This window comes from Leptodactylus fuscus, chromosome 5, assembly GCF_031893055.1.
Source record: "Leptodactylus fuscus isolate aLepFus1 chromosome 5, aLepFus1.hap2, whole genome shotgun sequence".
In the NCBI taxonomy this organism is placed as follows: Eukaryota; Metazoa; Chordata; class Amphibia; order Anura; family Leptodactylidae; genus Leptodactylus; species Leptodactylus fuscus.
This window is the reverse complement of record NC_134269.1, coordinates 5029296-5047658: the sequence shown is the minus strand read 5'-3', so window position 1 is coordinate 5047658 and position 18363 is coordinate 5029296. Positions and strand designations below refer to the sequence as shown.

Sequence of the window (18363 nt, the reverse complement as noted above, 5' to 3'; positions counted from 1 at the left end):
ATGCTGTAATACAGAAAACCTCCCCCTGTGCTCCAACATCCTCATTTGAATAAAGAACAAAAGTGCTTTTCCTATGCATCCCTGGGGCTCTGAAACATAAGAAAGGTTTGGTTTTTATTCTGCTAACAGCATCTATAGGACTATGGGAGCAGTTTAAAGTACGGTAGCTGGTGGCAGTGACAGACTCCTATAAGAAAGTACCTCAATATCATCCCTCTATGCCAGAGATAGTTTGTGAATCGATTTAGTAAACGCCTGCTTGATGTCTTTGTTCCTCAGACTGTATATAATGGGGTTTAACAATGGGGTGGCCACGGTGTAGATCAAAGAGAGGACTTTACTTAATTTCAAGGTTTGCACTTTGGTGGGAACTGAATACGTGCTGGAGAGAGTCCCATAAAATATTGAAACCACAGTCAGGTGGGAGCTGCAGGTGGAGAAAGCTTTCTGCCTCCGGGTATGTGACTGAATCCGTAGGATCGAAGAGATTATACAAATATATGTAGAAATTATGAAAATGAAGGGTAGAACCGCCACAGGAATACTAAGCAAGGTAATTTCGAGTTGAACCATTGAGGTATCGGAACAAGAAAGTTGGATCAAGGGAGAAAGATCACAGAAATAATGGTGGATGGTGTTGGGTCCACAAAAGTCCAGCATGTGAATGGTTAATATGATCAGCCAAACTATTAAGAAGCTTAAAATCCAGGACACAAAAGCAATGTTCTGGCAAAATACCATTTTCATAATAGAAGTGTAACGCAGAGGCCTACAAATGGCCAAATATCGGTCAAAAGACATGATGGCGAGAAGAAGACATTCCGAACATAAAGCAATAGCAAAAAAGTAATATTGGACAATGCAACATCTAAAGCACATGACTCCCACCCCAACCAGTAAGCAATAAAGGGCATTCGGGACCACGTCAGTGATCATCATGGTGTCAGAGATGGAGAGATGGGTGAGGAAGAAGTACATAGGAGTGTGGAGGTTCTTGGTGGTGGACACCAGGGTGATGATCAGGAGGTTCCCACATACTGCGACACCATAGATCACTAAGAGCAGAGTGAAAAACATCAATCTAAAGCGTCCAATATCAGAGAATCCCAAGAGAAGTACTGACGTTATTGGGCTTGAATTGCTTTCAAGTTTAACCTTAAGACAGTGAACGCAAATCATGACGTTGTATTAAAGTCATAGTAAGCATCTATAGATAGTATATGGAATGCAAACTTATTATAAGGGTGATCGAATCCTTGTGCAAGAAAATCTTTGTACAGGGTCAAACTCCGATGGCCAGTCTTCCAGAAAAGATTTTCCACCTAATAAGGGACAGCTGGTATCTGGCTCATAAAGGTTTATTTTTTTGCAGACACTATGAAAAATCCAGACAACAGCGGCACCCAATGGAAACAGTGTCTGTAATGATCACTGATTCTCTAATCTGTACATGTAGCTTAGTCACAGATCTGTTTGGAATGAAGTATATGGAGATGAGAGGGAGAGGAGAACAGGCTGCGAGGCAAAGAGAAAGGTGAGAGATCATTATTTATCTAGTAACAGAGCTGGACAATAATTCAAAGAAAAATCCAACTCTGTTGTGAGATCAAACACTCACTGGATGCTGCAGATGGGTCGTAATGGTCTCATCATCTCTGTCTGCTCTCTGTCTCTCTCCAGCAGCTCATCTTCCTCCTGTTGGGAATCCTACATTCTGCTATGACAGTATGATAAGGCTCCTTAAAAGTCTATTACAACTTTGTACAATATAGAGGCTGTAAGAACGCTTTATTACATGTATGTGCATGTGTGAGCACTAAATCACTTGTGTTTTGCTATTTTTATAGTGTGGATGTAGAAATAATACTAACCAAAAATTTTAAAATATATATCATAACCCAGCATGAAATCCTGATAACATTAGAATTGTGTGTTGCAGAAAAATAATCCTTACCTCTGAGATCTTTACTAGGGTCTTCCCTTCATTTCTCATTTGAAGATCCATGTTCCTTTAGGCCCAAACAGAATCTAATTCTCACAGACAGAAGCCACAGTGATCGCCCTGTACATTATAATCAGTCTCCAGAACACACATTTATACACTGGTACCCTGCACAACCAAGGATTCCTCAAGGACCTGAAAATTGTAGAGAGACTAACATAGTCTCAATAGTATCTGACATCACCAAGATCTCGAAAGCATTCACAGGAAAAACAAAAATAATTTTAATTATTCACTTCAGATTTTCATAAACAATGTAAAACTTTTGTTTAGAGATGAGCGAGTAGTGTTCGATCGAGTAGGTGTTCGATCGAATACTACGGTATTCGAAATACTCGTACTCGATCGAATACTACTAGCTGTTTGAAGTTTAAGGTTCGATGCAGAACCAGCGTTGATTGGCAGAATGCTATACATTGCCAATCAACGCTGGTTCTTCTCTTACCTTTAGAAGTATTCTCTGTGCAGCGTCCCCGCAGCGTCTTCCGGCTGGAATTCACTCTGTCTAGGCATCCGGCCTAGGCAGAGCCGACTGCACATGCGCGGGCATGCCCTCGCATTCGCAGTCGGCTCTGCTCTGGCGTCAGGCCGGGCAGAGCCGACCGCGCATACGCAGTCGGCTCTGCCTAGGCCCCGATGCCTAGGCAGAGTGAATTCCAGCCAGAAGAAGACGCGGGGACGCTGCGCCGGGGGAAGACTTCAAGGAGAATCCAGCCCAACCGTCACTCGTGGATTTGGTAAGTATAATTTTATCGAATTTTGCCTACCCCTGAAACAAACATTTCCCCCTATAGACTATATTGGGGTTTGAAATTCGTTCGAACAGTCGAACACTATGCGGCTGTTCGAATCAGATTTCAAACCTTGGACATTTTAGTGTTCGCTCATCTCTACTTTTCTTCCTTTGTCCTCCTCGGTCGGTCGGCGTGCCATTTCCACAAATAGCAGGAGAAAAATCAGCTGCATCAGCAGTCAGTGCAGTATGGGGAACATGATGAACCAGATTTGTTTTTTGCTTTCCATTGCCAACCGTAAACAAGGCTTTTAGAGATTGGTGATCTGCTTTGTAATGAGCCGGGATTATCCCAAATATTCCAAATGTAACAATATTTTAGTTGTGTTGTTAAACTATTAGATGGTCACCAGGACATACAAAGATAGACAAGGGTCTAGGACTCTGTGAAGTTGTTGCAACATTTGGCAACCTCTTAGAGGATCAAATAATTACATGGGCAGGATAGTGCAAGAAATCAATAAAAGTAGGATAGGATCATAGTGAGGGGAAATCTGTGCTGCATTTGCTTTCACACACGGAATAGTTAACCCTTTCATCGACAATAATACAATTTGGACTGTCTGTTGTGCAATAAAGCAGTTTCTTCTATATACACATTCTTTAAACATACTCTTCAGTGACAAGCCAATCATGACAAAGATGTTTTTCATTATTCTTATTAAATACATACTGCTCTTCTAACAGCAAAATGTTAATTACACTATACAAATTGAAGAAAAAAGCAAAAAAAAACTATTATTGTTATTTATAAGGTTTTTTTGTTGTTCACCAAATACACAATCTAACCTGAACTAATCTGAACAAAAAAAAATAATAATAATAATAATAATAATAATAATAATAATAATAATAATAATAATAATAATAATAATAATAATAATAATAATAATAATAATAATTTATTTTTATTTTTTTTTATTTCATGGGTCATTTGTTTCTACTCTGGTGAACAAATACACAGTGTGATGGAGTGTTTATGTTAATCTGTAGCCTGTAATGACTTCAATGGTCATGTCTGGCATCCTGTCTGATCTGCCCCATGTACAATGATTCACTGCCCTGTGTGAATCTAATCTATGCCTGTGGGTAGTTTTTACGATATTCTGTTGGGAGTTTTTCTAATGTCACAATTTTCTTATATACATTTTCTAGAGATCTGCACTTGCAATTTTTCTTCCTTCAAGTGCTGGACTTTGGACTGTTTGTGTCTTTATTATGTAACAAAAGATACCCTGTTGCCCGAAAATAAGACAGTGCCTTATATTAAATTCTCTTATGAAATATATGACCTGTCTTATTTTCGAGGGATGTCTTATGCAGCGTCTGGAGTGGGGGACAATTGGCAGTCCTGCCAGTGCTTCGTTAGTGTACTAAACTAAGGGGCTAGTACGCCCAGAAACGCGTCAGTAGTGATGATTTTTTTTTGTCACTTTTGGGGAGTTTTTGCACACTTTGTACTTGTAAGAAGATGAACTTTTAAAAGAATGGAATAAAGATGAAATTTTAAGGAATACAATAGAGTAGAATACTCTTAGGACTCCTAGGATCCTATCTATAAAACATAGTGTAGAATACTCTTAGGACTCCTAGGGACCTATCTATAAAACATATTGTAGAACACTTAGGGCTCCTAGGAACCTATCTATGAAACATAGTGTAGAATACTCTTAGGGCTCCTAGGAACCTATCTATAAAAACATAGTGTAGAATACTCTTAGGGCTCCTAGGAACCTATCTATAAAACATAGTGTAGAACACTCTTAGGACTCCTAGGAACCTATCTATAAAACATAGTGTAGAACACTCTTAGGACTCCTAGGAACCTATCTATAAAACATAGTGTAGAATACTCTTAGGGCTCCTAGGAACCTATCTATAAAACATAGTGTAGAACACTCTTAGGGCTCCTAGGAACCTATCTATAAAACATAGTGTAGAATACTCTTAGGACTCCTAGGAACCTATCTATAAAACATAGTGTAGAATACTCTTAGGACTCCTAGGAACCTATCTATAATACATAGTGTAGAATACTCCTAGGACTCCTAGGAACCTATCTATAATACATAGTGTAGAATACTCTTAGATTTCCTAGGAACCTATCTATAATACATAGTGTAGAATACTCTTAGGACTCCTAGGAACCTATCTATAATACATAGTGTAGAATACTCTTAGGACTCCTAGGAACCTATCTATAAAACATAGTGTAGAATACTCCTAGGACTCCTAGGAACCTATCTATAAAACATAGTGTAGAATACTCCTAGGACTCCTAGGAACCTATCTATAAAACATAGTGTAGAATACTCCTAGGACTCCTAGGAACCTAGCTATAAAACATAGTGTAGAATATTCCTAGGACTCCTAGGAACCTATCTATAAAACATAGTGTAGAACACTCTTAGGGCTCCTAGGAATCTATCTATAAAACATAGTGTAGAATACTCCTAGGACTCCTAGGAACCTATCTATAAAACATAGTGTAGAATACTCTTAGGACTCCTAGGAATCTATCTATAACACATAATGTATTTCTATTATTTGTATTTATTTATTTATTTATTTATTTATTTATTTATTTATTATTTATATGACACCATAAATTCTATGGTGATTTACATTTTAGGGTTTACATATGGTACCCAAAATATACAAAACAAATACAATATCATCAATGTCCAACTTGCAGAGTGGGATAGAGGGTCCTGTCCATGAGGGTTTACAGACTGTGATGGAGGAACGATAGAGACAGAACGTGAGGACAGAGACTGTACAGATAGTTATGTGGTAACAGTAGTGTTATTGGAGGTTGTAGGCCTTCCTGAATATTGGAGTCTTCAGGGCCTTCTTGAAGCTTGTGATTGTGGGGGTCAGTCTTATGTTTCTTGTTAAGGGGTTCCAGAGTATGGGGGATGCAAAAGAGAAATCTTGGAGACCAGTTTGTGTGAGGAACAGATAAGAGCAGTTTGGAGTAGGGGGTCTTTGGAGGATCGGAGGTTACCTGTCTGCAGAATTGCTTCGCTCATCCCTAGTACTAACGTTACCTCCAGATAACTTATTGAACTTTTTTTTTTAATGTAGATTGTGAGCCCCACATACAGCAGACAATGTACATTTTCCCCTATCAGTATGTCTTTGGAATATGGGATGGAAATCCATGCAAACATGGGGAGAACATACAAACTCCTTGCAGATGGTTTTTTGCCCTTGGTGGTATTTGAACACCAGGACTCCAGCGCTGCAAGGCTGCAGTGCTAACCACTGAGCCACTGTGTGGCCCCTTATAGATCTCTTTGTGTCACCGACTGTAGAATTTGGTGGTCTCAATTTATGAATTTGTATGGTCTCCTGTTTTACTACCCTAGATGCTACCACTTACCAATAATAGCACTTATAAATACCCAGGGGAGATCTCACAGATGACAAATGTCAGGGTTGGTTCACACTAGTGTTTGTATTCCATCTGCAAAGAGTCTGCATGGATACCCCCCTGGACCGAATGCAATCACAATTGCAAGCGATGTGCTTGCAAAGCACATGGAGCCCATAAACTATAATGCACACTGCCCGCAAGAAGGAATTGTGCGGGCAGTGCATGGCAAGCACACAGAGCCCATTATACTCTATAGGCTCCATGTGCTTAACTGCACAGCACTTGCATTAGCATTGGTATTCCATTCGGGGGGTCTCCATGCGGTTTCCTTGCGGACGGAATACAAACGATAGTGTGAGCAAACCCTCACAAACTCAAAATCCTAAAATCCTTTGACAGGACTGAATTTAACATCTTAGTAATTAAGGCCAAACACAAGTTAGTCAGTAAGTCACTTTTTGTGTTTTTACACCACTGCACGCCATGATCCATATAGCCTTATGCAGTTCTAGAACAATTTGTAGTGTTTGATGGCTCCATTTTGGAGTATTTTAATCACATTGAATACATTTTCTTAACTCTCTTTTTGGGGATTTTGCAGCACTCAGCATGTGGCTTAAGAGAAGATGATCCAATTACACAAATTACCAAATTCAATATTTTATTATTTTGATTATCAACGCAGATGTGAACGAGGCCTAACGGTGGACAAGTGGTGTATATGCATGTATACAATCCTCTGATAATGGCTAATAACATACCTACAATGAGTAAGTAATGCATACATATATACACTCCTTTGATAATGTCCTATAACAGTGAACAACAATGATTATTCTATATATACACAAATACAAAAAAGTAAACTAAAAAAATAATTTAAAAAAAATGTATTTTTGCATCAATCCTTCCCAAACCCACATTTTTATTCACAAAGATCTGATGATTTTATTTGTATAATACGCCTTTATTTTATTTTATTTAATTTTTTTTTGTGGGGGGAGCGAGATTAGAGACATAGAAGTATCTCAGGTCAGATATTCAGACTGAGAAAGATAATAGAGAATGATGCACAGATAATGTTGTAGGGATTGTAGCCAAGTGAAGTACTCAGTGCTGGAGTGACTCCTCCCTCTGTCACATGGTTAGAGCAGCCGGCAGCGAAGACCTCAATCACAATTCTCATTCAATCTTTACTGTGTCCAAGATCAGAAATAGACAATCTAGTCAAGCCACATGGTACTTGTAGCCAATACACTATGAAAATGTATACTCTTGCCAAAGTACCAAAGAAATCGAGTGAAGTTATACACTTTACTACCCTGTTTCCCTGAAAATAAGTCATTCCCAGAAAGTAAGACATAGCAGAGGTTTTGTTGAATTGCCTAATATAAGGCACCCCCCGAAAGTAAGACATCCCCCAATAATAATAATCTTTCTTCGCAAAGATTGTATGAAGAAAAACATTGCAGACGACTGAACACTGTGCACGATCTTCCATGTGCACAGGTATGCCGGTTGCTGACGCCGCTGCAATACGTTGTATCTACTGTTCCTGCTGCTGCATCGGTAGGATGAGCTGGGAGATGCCGCTGTGCATACACTAAGCATCATATGCAGCGGGGAGTCCACTCTCCCAGCTCATCCCACAGCAGTAGGAACAGTGGATACAATGTAACACAGCAGCGGCAGCAGCCGACATACCTGTGCACACGGAGCACCGCACACAGCGTTCAGCCGGCTGCAATGTTTTTCTTCATGCAGTCTTTGTGCAGCGAGCACATTTCAGCGTAGCGCAGTGGTGGCAGCCGCACACAAAAATAAAATAAGACATCCCCTGAAAATAAGACATAGCATACCTTTAGGACCAAAATTTAAGACACGGTCTTATTTTCGGGGAAACATGGTAGTAGTTTTATTAAATTTTGAGGCATAAAATGATTCAGTATTATTTGGCCTGTTCTTGCTCCAAAAAACCCAGTGATATTCTAAAAAGTATTAAAAATTTCTCTGTTTAAACATGATGTTTGTTACCATCTGTAAACCTATATCTATTGCTGTCACTTTGATATTGCTAAGGATGTGTTGGGGCTAGAAATGGGTTAGAGAGTCCCTCGGAACGCCATGTAGCAATCAATGCTCCCACAATGTTCTTTCATTAAATGTAAACTGAAGACAAATGTATTTTATATCCAGCCATGAAATCACAAAAAGAACCCCCCAAAAACTTCCTGATCCATCACACAATATATGCTATAATCACTAGATGACTACAATGAGGCTACAACGTGTAACAACAAGGACACATAATATCAATCATACTCTCCAATAATCAAGAAGGGATGAAATATGGCACAGAAATGTATTGACCCCGTGAGGACACATTTATTAAGACCGGAGTGTCATATGTAGGGTTGAGCTGATCTTGAGATTTAAGGAACGTTTTTAAAATCCAATTTCCAATCATTTTCTATCCAAACCCGATCCCGATCCCAATTCCGATCCTAATGTAAGTCAATGGGATTTTTTTAAAATGATCCCATTCACTACACAGCATGGAATCCAAAAATTGAAGGCTTCAATTTTTGGACTCCATGCTGTGTAGTGATTAAAAAATCCCCCGGCTACTTAAATCCTCCCTGCTGTCCACTAACCTGCACAGAAGCACTGCCGCTGCCACTCCACGCTGCTGTCGCTCCTCTTCTTTCTACTTCGCATGTCTGCAGAGCACCGTATGTGGTCCCGCTACCCACGCTAGTGCTACTGATGCTGGGAGTAGGCAGGGCTTGTTGTGGCACGCACTGCAGCAGCGCTTCCATGCAGGTAAGTTGAGCGATCAGGATCAGCATTCCACTCCCAATCTTTTTTAGGCGGGATCAGAACCCGATCGTGATCGTGAAATTTCCTTGATTGCCGATCCGGATCCGATCTTTTCTGATCCTGATCGCTCAACCTTAGTCATATGTAATTGGCTATCTTGTGTAGGGAATCGGAGTTATGTGAATAAATCTGTTCACTGTCTTTGCACCAAAATGGAAATTTACGCTAGTTAGGAACTAGTGTAAGATTTACAATGTAACTCACATCAGAAAACTTGCATGAATTCTAAGGGTATGTTCATTTTGTCGTGGAATCGGCCTCAAAAGTCCCCTGCAAAAACGCCTCCCATTCACTTCCATGAGAGTCACTCACAGTTTTTTTCCGCTACTGATTTTTTCAGGCCTACTCAGGAACTCAGCACTGCATTGGCTTCCCGTCATGGATAGCCACATGAAAAATCCACACGGTGGAAAAGGTGAACTAACCTTTATAAATTTGCAAGACTAAGGCACCTGCACGATCCTCACCCCACACCATCTACAAAGTGTCACAAGGTGAACAAGGAAAGTATCCAAATGTTTGCCTAAATATCACCCCTCTATGCCAGAATAATGTTCTTCAAAAAAGAGATAATCTGTGAATTGATTTGGTAAACGCCTGCTTGATGTCTTTGTTCCTCAGACTGTATATAATGGGGTTTAACAATGGGGTTCCCACAGTGTAGAGCAAAGAGAGGACTTTACTTAATTTCAAGGTTTGCACTTTGGTGGGAACTGAATACGTGCTGGAGAGAGTCCCATAAAATATTGAAACCACAGTCAGGTGGGAGCTGCAGGTGGAGAAAGCTTTCTGCCTCCGGGTATGTGACTGAATCCGTAGGATCGAATAGATTATACAAATATATGTAGAAGTTATGAAAATGAAGGGTAGAACCACCACAGGAATACTAAGCAAGGTAATTTCGAGTTGAACCATTGAGGTATCGGAACAAGAAAGTTGGATCAAGGGAGAAAGATCACAGAAATAATGGTGGATGATGTTGGGTCCACAAAAGTCCAGCATGTGAATAGTTACTGTCTCCACCGAAACTAATAAGAAGCTCAAAATCCAGGACAAGAAAGAAATATTTTGGCAAAACACCATTTTCATAATGGAAGTGTAACGTAGTGGACTACAAATGGCCAAATATCGGTCAAATGACATGATGGCTAGAAGAAGACATTCCGAACATAAAGCAATAGCAAAAAAGTAATATTGGACAATGCAACATCTAAAGCACATGACTCCCACCCCAACCAGTAAGCAATAAAGGGCATTCGGGACAATGTCTGTGATCAACATGATGTCAGAGATGGAGAGATGGGTGAGGAAGAAGTACATAGGAGTGTGGAGGTTCTTGGTGGTGGACACCAGGGTGATGATCAGGAGGTTCCCACATACTGCCACACCATAGATCACTAAGAGCAGAGTGAAAAATATCAATCTAAAGCGTCCAATATCAGAGAATCCCAAGAGAAGTACTGACGTTATTGGGCTTGAATTGCTTTCAAGTTTAACCTTAAGACAGTGAAAGCAAATCATGATGTTGTATTAAAGTCATAGTAAGCAGCTATAGATAGTATATGGAATGCAAACTTATTATAACAGGATTGGATTTTGAGGAAATCTTTGTACCGATACGTATTCCGATTGTCCGTCTTCGAGAAAATATTTTCCACCTAATGAGGGACAGCTGGTATCTGGCTCATAGAGGTTTATTATTTCTCTTTGGGATCAATAGACACTATAAAAAAATGGTGCCCCATGTAAACAATGAAATGGCTACTGATGGTTAATACTGGACCCCAATGTTGTACCCCCACAGAGCTAAAGATGGTCGATCCTAAAGAGTAACTGAACTTTTAGTTTTTATTTAACATATGAATAGAACATAAACATTCTTATTTCATTCTTTATTTTTTGTCCTCTTGTCTGTAATGATCACTGATTCTGAATTCTCTAATCTGTACATGTAAGTTAGTCACAGATCTGTTCAGAATGAAGTATATGGAGATGAGAGGGAGAGGAGAAGAGGCTGCGAGGCAAGGAGAAAAGCGAGAGATCATTTCCCCACTGTAGGACTATTAAAGGATTATCTAATCTCTCTTATCTTTATCTCATAACAGAGCTGGAGAATAATTCAAAGAAAAATCCAACTCTGTTGTGAGATCAAACACTCACTGGATGCTGCAGATGGGTCGTAATGGTCTCATCTTCTCTGTCTGCTCTCTGTCTCTCTCCAGCAGCTCATCTTCCTCCTGTTGGGAATCCTACATTCTGCTATGACAGTATGATAAGGCTCCTTAAAAGTCTATTACAACTTTGTACAATATAGAGGCTGTAAGAACGCTTTATTACATGTATGTGCATGTGTGAGCACTTGCTTTTTGCTTGAAAGAATACTAACCAAAAATTTGAAAATACTTGTCATAACCCTGCATAAAATCCTGATAATATTAGAATTTTGTTTTGCAGGGAAATAATCCTTACCTCTGAGATCTTTACTAGGGTCTTCCCTTCATTTCTCATTTGAAGATCCATGTTCCTTTAGGCCCAAACAGAATCTAATTCTCACAGACAGAAGCCACAGTGATCGCCCTGTACATTATACTCAGTCTCCAGAACACACATTTATACACTTGTACCCTGCACAACCAAGGATTCCTCAAGGACCTAAAAATTGTAGAGAGACTAACATAGTCTCAATAGTATCTGTCATCACCGGGCTGAAAAGTTTTCACAGGAAAAACAAAAATAATTTTAACTATTCACTTCAGATTTTCATTAAAAATGTAAAACTTTTCTTCATTTGTCCTACTTTTAGTTTTGGATGACCAAAACTTGTTAAACTATTAGAAAATGGTCACCAGGAAATACAAAGGTAGACAAGGGTCTAGGACTCTGTGAAGTTGTTGCAACATTTAGAGGATCAAATAATTACATGGGCAGGCTAGTGCAAAAAATCAATAAAAGTAGGATAGGATCATAGTGAGGGGAAATCTGTGCTGCATTTGCTTTCACAGATGGAATAGTTAACCCTTCCACTGCCAATAATCTAATTTGGTCTGTCTGTTGTGCAATAGAGCAGTTTCATCTATATACTCAATATTTTTTTAATTTCATGGGTTGGTTTTTTTCTGTTCTGGTGAACAAATACACAGTGTGATGGAACGTTGGTGTTAATCTGAAAAACATATTTTATGGAGTTTTTTAAGAGCAATTATGCATAGTAGTGTAGCCTCTGCTAATCTAAAAGAAAAAAATAATAATTGCCTAAGTATTACGGCCTCACCTGAACTTCTGTGCTGTCCTCTGGCCTCATTGCACGGCGTAGGAGGCGTGTCCGCTAATGATTACCTGTTCTAAGACTCTTGTTCTGTGTTGGTACTGTTAGGATAAACTTTTGTGTGCTTGTGATTGACAGCTTATCTACCAATCAAGTCTGGGTCGGGTTTTGGACTTCCTTAAACTGGTTATCAGTCCACTCATGATTGATGGCTATTGTGTCTCTGACCTTGCTAAGCATTTCCTTTGTTTTTAAATTGTATTTTCTGACCTCTGCTTTTTGGCTTTTTTGACTACTCTTTTGGATTGCAATTTGGTACTGTTTTTTCTCTCTTGACCCTTGGCTTGCTAACTGCTCCTCTGTGTTGGGTTGTCTTTTCCTGTTCTTTGCAAGATAAGAGAAGAGATAAGATACAATAAAATAAGATAATCCTTTAATAGTCACACCATGCGGAAATTCAGTGTGTTACAGCAGCCTAGATAATAGAATAATAATACAAAACACAAATACAAAAGTTCCACAGTAGAGGCATTACAGTGACAGTAGGTACAGAAAAAAATATAAAGGTAAAGAGGATAGTAGGAGGGATATCCCAACTTCAGGATCTTTCAGTTCTCTGTATAGAATGATCTCTGCTTAGCCCGGTATTAGTTGTACAGTCGAAACGCAGCAGCAAGGAAAGACTTCAATAGCGCTCCTTCTAACACTTAGCAGTCGATCACTGACATTACTGCCACTTATATATCACTGATATAGAGTAGAGTTTGTTGTCCAGTTGTCCCTGTCATTAGGACAGTTGCGGCAAATAGGTAGGGACACAGGATGGACCTAGATTTAGGGCTCTCTGTCTTCCCTTTCCCTAACAGCTGTTATTAGGAATTACCTTTGAGCAATTGTGACAGAATAGCCAACCACTTTACATGGATTCCATTCGGGATCTTTTTTTTTTTTTTTTTTTTAATGTAGATTGTGAGCCCCATATAGAGCTCACAATGTACATTTTTCCCTATCAGTATGTCTTTTTTGGAATATGGGATGGAAATTCAAGCAAACACGGGGAGAACATACAGATGTTTTTTTTTGCCCTTGGCGGGATTTGAACACCAGGACTCCAGCGCTGCAAGGCTGCAGTGCTAACCACTGAGCCACCGTGTGGCCCCTTCCATTTGGGATCTTGTGGTTTGCATGGTGGGTTTGGTAATCCTGGTGTCTGAGCTAACTAACCAAGTCAATACCCTTTTCCAGAACAAAGCTAAGATTTCAGCATCATCTGCTTCCTTGTCTATTCCCAGGGTTAAGATGTTACTCCCGAATTGTTTTTCAAGGGATCGAGAAAAATTTTAAACTTTTCGGGAGTCATGTCAATTATCTTTTTGGGTTAACCCTTATACATGAGAATGAGATCAGAAAAAGTTAATGACCACAATGGGGAGTAATAGAGCAATAGTTGGTGTAGTGGTTTGGAGTTTGATCTCAGAAGGAGCTGCCTTCTTTTAATGTCATTCAATCTGCTGCTCAACCCCCTTTGACCAACCTAGTTGACCTGACGAAGATGTCTGATGTCAAAATGCATTGCCTCTTTAATAACAAGGGGAATTTATATATCTAATAAAATCTAATTCATCCATTCACTGATTATCCCACGTTTTTATTCCATTAATTTACACCCCAAATTTTCTCACCACTTCTCTTGCAATCTCAAATGCTAGAAGATTATTTCTCTCCTACAGGGGGATTCACAATCTTGGGCCCTTAAACTTCCCCAAGGCAGAGGAGTGGACCGACTTAGAAAAATGTTTAAGTCACTGAACTCTATCTATGCTTAGCCAGACCAGGGCTTATGATATCTTAACTCCTCACCATGTGTCAGGGCAATCACTCTGCCGTAGAGTATTGCTCAGAGTTGATGTGAACTGGCCAAAAAAAGCTCACTGTAAATAAGGCCTGTGTGATCGTATTAAGGTGGTCTGGATTGGTCACTCTGATCCCCGTACTCTTGAGCAGGCCATGACTTTTGCCATACGTATTGATCGCAGACTCTGGGAAAATCTTAGAGACAGTAGGGTCTGTTATCTCTAGGGTCTGTTGTCTCTTCCTCTCTCTTCTAAAAAATCTACTTTTTCCCCCATCACTCCTCATGAGGAACCCATGCAACTGGGAACTGTGGATGCCAAGACTCAATGAGAGCATCATCTCCTGTTTGTAGTGTAGAAAAAACAGGTCGTCTCATTCGACATTACTCTATCAAACCTCACACACCTGTGGAAAAACTTCTGTGTCTGAGTAGAGATGAGTAGAGATGAGTGAGTACTGTTCGGATCAGCCGATCCGAACAGCACGCACGCATTGAAATGAATGGACGTAGCCGGCACGCGGGGGGTTAAGCGGCCGGCCGGCGTCAAAGCGGAAGTATCAGGTGCTTCCATTCATTTCAATGCGTGCGTGCTGTTCAGATCGGCTGATCCGAACACTACTCGCTCATCTCTAGAGATGAGCGAACAGTAAAATGTCCGAGGTTCGATATTCGTTTCGAGTAACCCCTCAATATTCGACTACTCGAATCGAATATCGAACCCTATTATAGTCTATGGGGGGAAAATGCTCGTTTCAGGGGTAGACAACGTTCAATCAAATTATACTTACCAAGTCCACGAGTGAGGGTCGGGCTGGATCCTCCGTGCAGTCTTCTCCTTGCAGCGTCCCCGCGGCGTCTTCCGGCTTTTCCGGCTCTTCATTCACTCTGCCAGGCATCAGGCCTGGGCAGAGCTGACTGCGAATGCCTGGCAGAGTGAATGAAGAGCCGGAAGACGCCACAGGGAAGATGCACGGAGAAGACTTCTAAAGGTAGGAGAAGAACCAGCATTGATTGGCCGACTGTATAGCATTCGGCCAATCAATGCTGGTTCTGCATCAAACTTTTACATTCGAACAGCGAGTGGTACTCGATCGAGTTCGAGTATTTCGAATACCATAGTATTCGATCGAATACCTACTCGATCGAGTACTACTCACTCATCTCTATGTCTGAGTGCTAGTCAGAAGGAGCACTCAGGCAAAGAGGTGTTTTCTGAAAATCACAAAGGAATGCTATTATCTGCTTCTCTGTCCTCTGGGGACAGACCTGTTTCTGGTCAGGCCCTGGTAGACTTTGTGGCAGTAGCAAACTTTGTTACATTTTCATATTTCTCAGCTTTAGGAATTGAGCTGTTGCCGCTGGATACTGCTTTGTTGGTTACTGGAGCGGATTTTGCTCTACTGGCCAGGGGTAAGATTTAATTCAAGACCACTTTAATGTTTTTGCCAGTGGGCTCAGCACATGCTGAGGACATAGGCGTTTTCGTTATGGAGCATCTTTCTGGGGCTCCCCTGGTTGGTCCTCCATAACCTTATTTTTGCTTGGTCCAAAAGGGAGTTGGTAAAATGGGGAGTTCAGTGCTAATCTCATTGTATTGCTTTGCACACCTTAGATTGTGTCAGGGAGGAGATGCCTCGGCTACTAAAAGTCACGTACTCTGCTCCAATCAAAAAGCCCCAAAGTATTGCAAACATCAATCTAATAAAGAGTGCTTACAAGGATCACCAGCTCCTGTCGTTTTCCAGGAGGAACTGGAGAACTAGGTGAAGAAAATATTGGATTCTTGTTCGATACAGAATGTTATCCAATACCTCGTGTACCTTGTACACAGGAAGGGTGATCGCCATGTGGAGCAGATGTGGTTCCACACCTCATTCGTCTATTTCAGGGGCAGAACCCTTCATAATCTGGGATGTCTGATGAGGGTCTTGTGTCCCCTCATGAAAGGGGGGATACTGTTATGTCCTCACCTGTTCAAACTACTGCGCTGTCCTCTGGCCTCATTGTGTGGTTCAAGAGGCATGTCTGCTCATGATTACCTGCGCCTGGACTCTTGTCATTCTGTGTTGACAGCCTATCTGCCAATCAAGCCTAGGGTGGGTTCTGGACTTCCTTAAACTGGCATTCAGGCCACACATGGTTGCTGCCTATTGTGTCTCTGACCTTGCTAAGCATTCCCCTTGCTCCTATATTGTATTTTCTGACCTCTCCTTTTTTGCTTTTTTTGACTACTCTTTTGGATTGCAATTTGCACTGTTTTGTCTCTCTGCTTTGACCCTTGGTTTGCTGACTCCTCTTCTGTGTTGTGTTGTCCTGTTCTTTGCATCACTTATATAGAGTAGGGTTTGTCATTCAGTTGTCCCTGTCTTTAGGACAATTTCGGAAAATAGGTAGGGACATGACGTTGGCTTAGGTTTAGGGCTCACTGTCTCTGACTTCCTTTACCCTAGCTGCTGTTTTTGGGAATTATCTTCAGGAAATTCTAACTGCTTTATATTTCCATGTATTAAAGAACATTGGCCTTTCTGTGTATACATCAGTTTGGGAAAAGGAGCATGCCATTGTCAACACAGGGAGCCCCAATTATGAACAAGGTCAATACATGGTTGTACTGCCCAATGGGTCAAAGTTTTGAGCTGTAGTGGCCACAGTCAAGAAATGCAGCAAGGTCAGTTGTGAGTTCTACAGCAAATTTGCAGTCCAACATCATGCAGAGCACACTCACCTCCTCTGGATAGTTCTTTCTATGGACCATTTTCTGTCACTTCAGGGAAAGTCATCACTTTCACTCCTCTTTCCCCTTCATGCAATGAACATGCATCAGAGGAGACACATGGCAGAAGAGCTGCTTCACTCTATACTGCAGCAAGAATTCTGCTGGATGGCTCCTTGCCAACTAAAACTGGGCAGCATTGCCAGCGATGATGGCACCAATATTGATGTTGCAATGCACATTTTTATTGCATAGCGCATGTCCTTAATCTGGTGATTCATCGCACTATTCACGGCAGTATTTACCTATTTAGTGGCTTAAACAAGGTTTTCATCATGGCTAGAACAATCTGTGCATTTAAGCCATTTTTCCATCATAAAAAAATAATCTGCTCGATTCGTAGTAATAAAACGGTTTTCCTTTGCACCCCCTTATCTGCAAAGTTCCATCCTAGAGGAACTGTATATTCTACATGCTGGAGTATGTGTTAGCACCAGAAGGGGGTAAATGATATTGCACATAGAAGGCACAATATGTGACTTTGACATAATTAATTGGAAACTCTTAGGAGAAGTTTGCTAGCTTCTCAAGCCCTTTAAGAAAGCCACCAAATTTTTCAGCATGGATAACTGCAACATCAGGAATGTGATCTCGCAACAAAGAACAAACATCATCACTCTATGTTGATGGAGGAGAATGAGGATCAGAGTCAAAGCCATTATTGTAGAGTAAATGAGATTCCTAGATGGGAAAAGGAGTAATACTCTTCCTGTGTTGCAAAGGGGACCCAGGCACAGCCAAAGATGGAATCTGACCCTTATCCATTTCAATATGATAATAATGATGACTAGCACCACATTGGACAAGAACACCAATCATGGCTGGCCCCTGGCTTCACACATACACCGACAAGCATGGCAGGCTGTATGCTCTGCTGCTTACATTGCTACAAGTGCATTATTAGCATCAAGTAGAAGGATGAGTACTGGGCGGCTTTGTTCTTAGAACCTCGCTATAAAGACAAAATGGGGGAATATAGCTCTGCTTCCCAAAGGAAATAAAATGTAAATATTATGAGGATATGTGGTATACCCAGCTTGCTACAATAATACACTTTCACATGGTATAATGGGGCTGGATAACATGATTTGCTATTGGAATTAATAGCTATTTCTTCCTATCCTGGCTTCCCCCCTCCTATATTTCATTCCTAGGAGAGAAAGGCAGTTTAACGTTTTGGTATGATATAGCAAAACATTTCCTAGATTCTTGTTATAACAGCTCTTTGTTACTCAACTCTGATTCTTTATGGAACCCATTATAAGTGTAGGCCTACATAATATACAGTCTTGTCATTAATGATACATATTAGAGATGAGCGAGTAGTATTCGATCGAGTAGGTATTCGATTGAATACTGCGGTATTCGAAATACTCATACTTGATCGAGTACCACTCGCTATTCGAATGGAAAAAT

General features: G+C 40.5%; 2 protein-coding genes across 2 annotated transcripts; both read right to left on the bottom strand.

Moving 5' to 3' along the window:
- Nucleotides 1-216: 216 nt before the first annotated feature.
- On the bottom strand, nt 217-1179 carry LOC142204327 (olfactory receptor 11L1-like). The gene has a single exon (XM_075275638.1). It carries the CDS (start codon nt 1177-1179, stop codon nt 217-219), a length of 963 nt encoding a protein of 320 aa, XP_075131739.1.
- Nucleotides 1180-9612: 8433 nt separating this feature from the next.
- Nucleotides 9613-10575, bottom strand: LOC142204326 (olfactory receptor 11L1-like). The gene has a single exon (XM_075275637.1). It carries the CDS (start codon nt 10573-10575, stop codon nt 9613-9615), a length of 963 nt encoding a protein of 320 aa, XP_075131738.1.
- Nucleotides 10576-18363: the final 7788 nt, after the last annotated feature.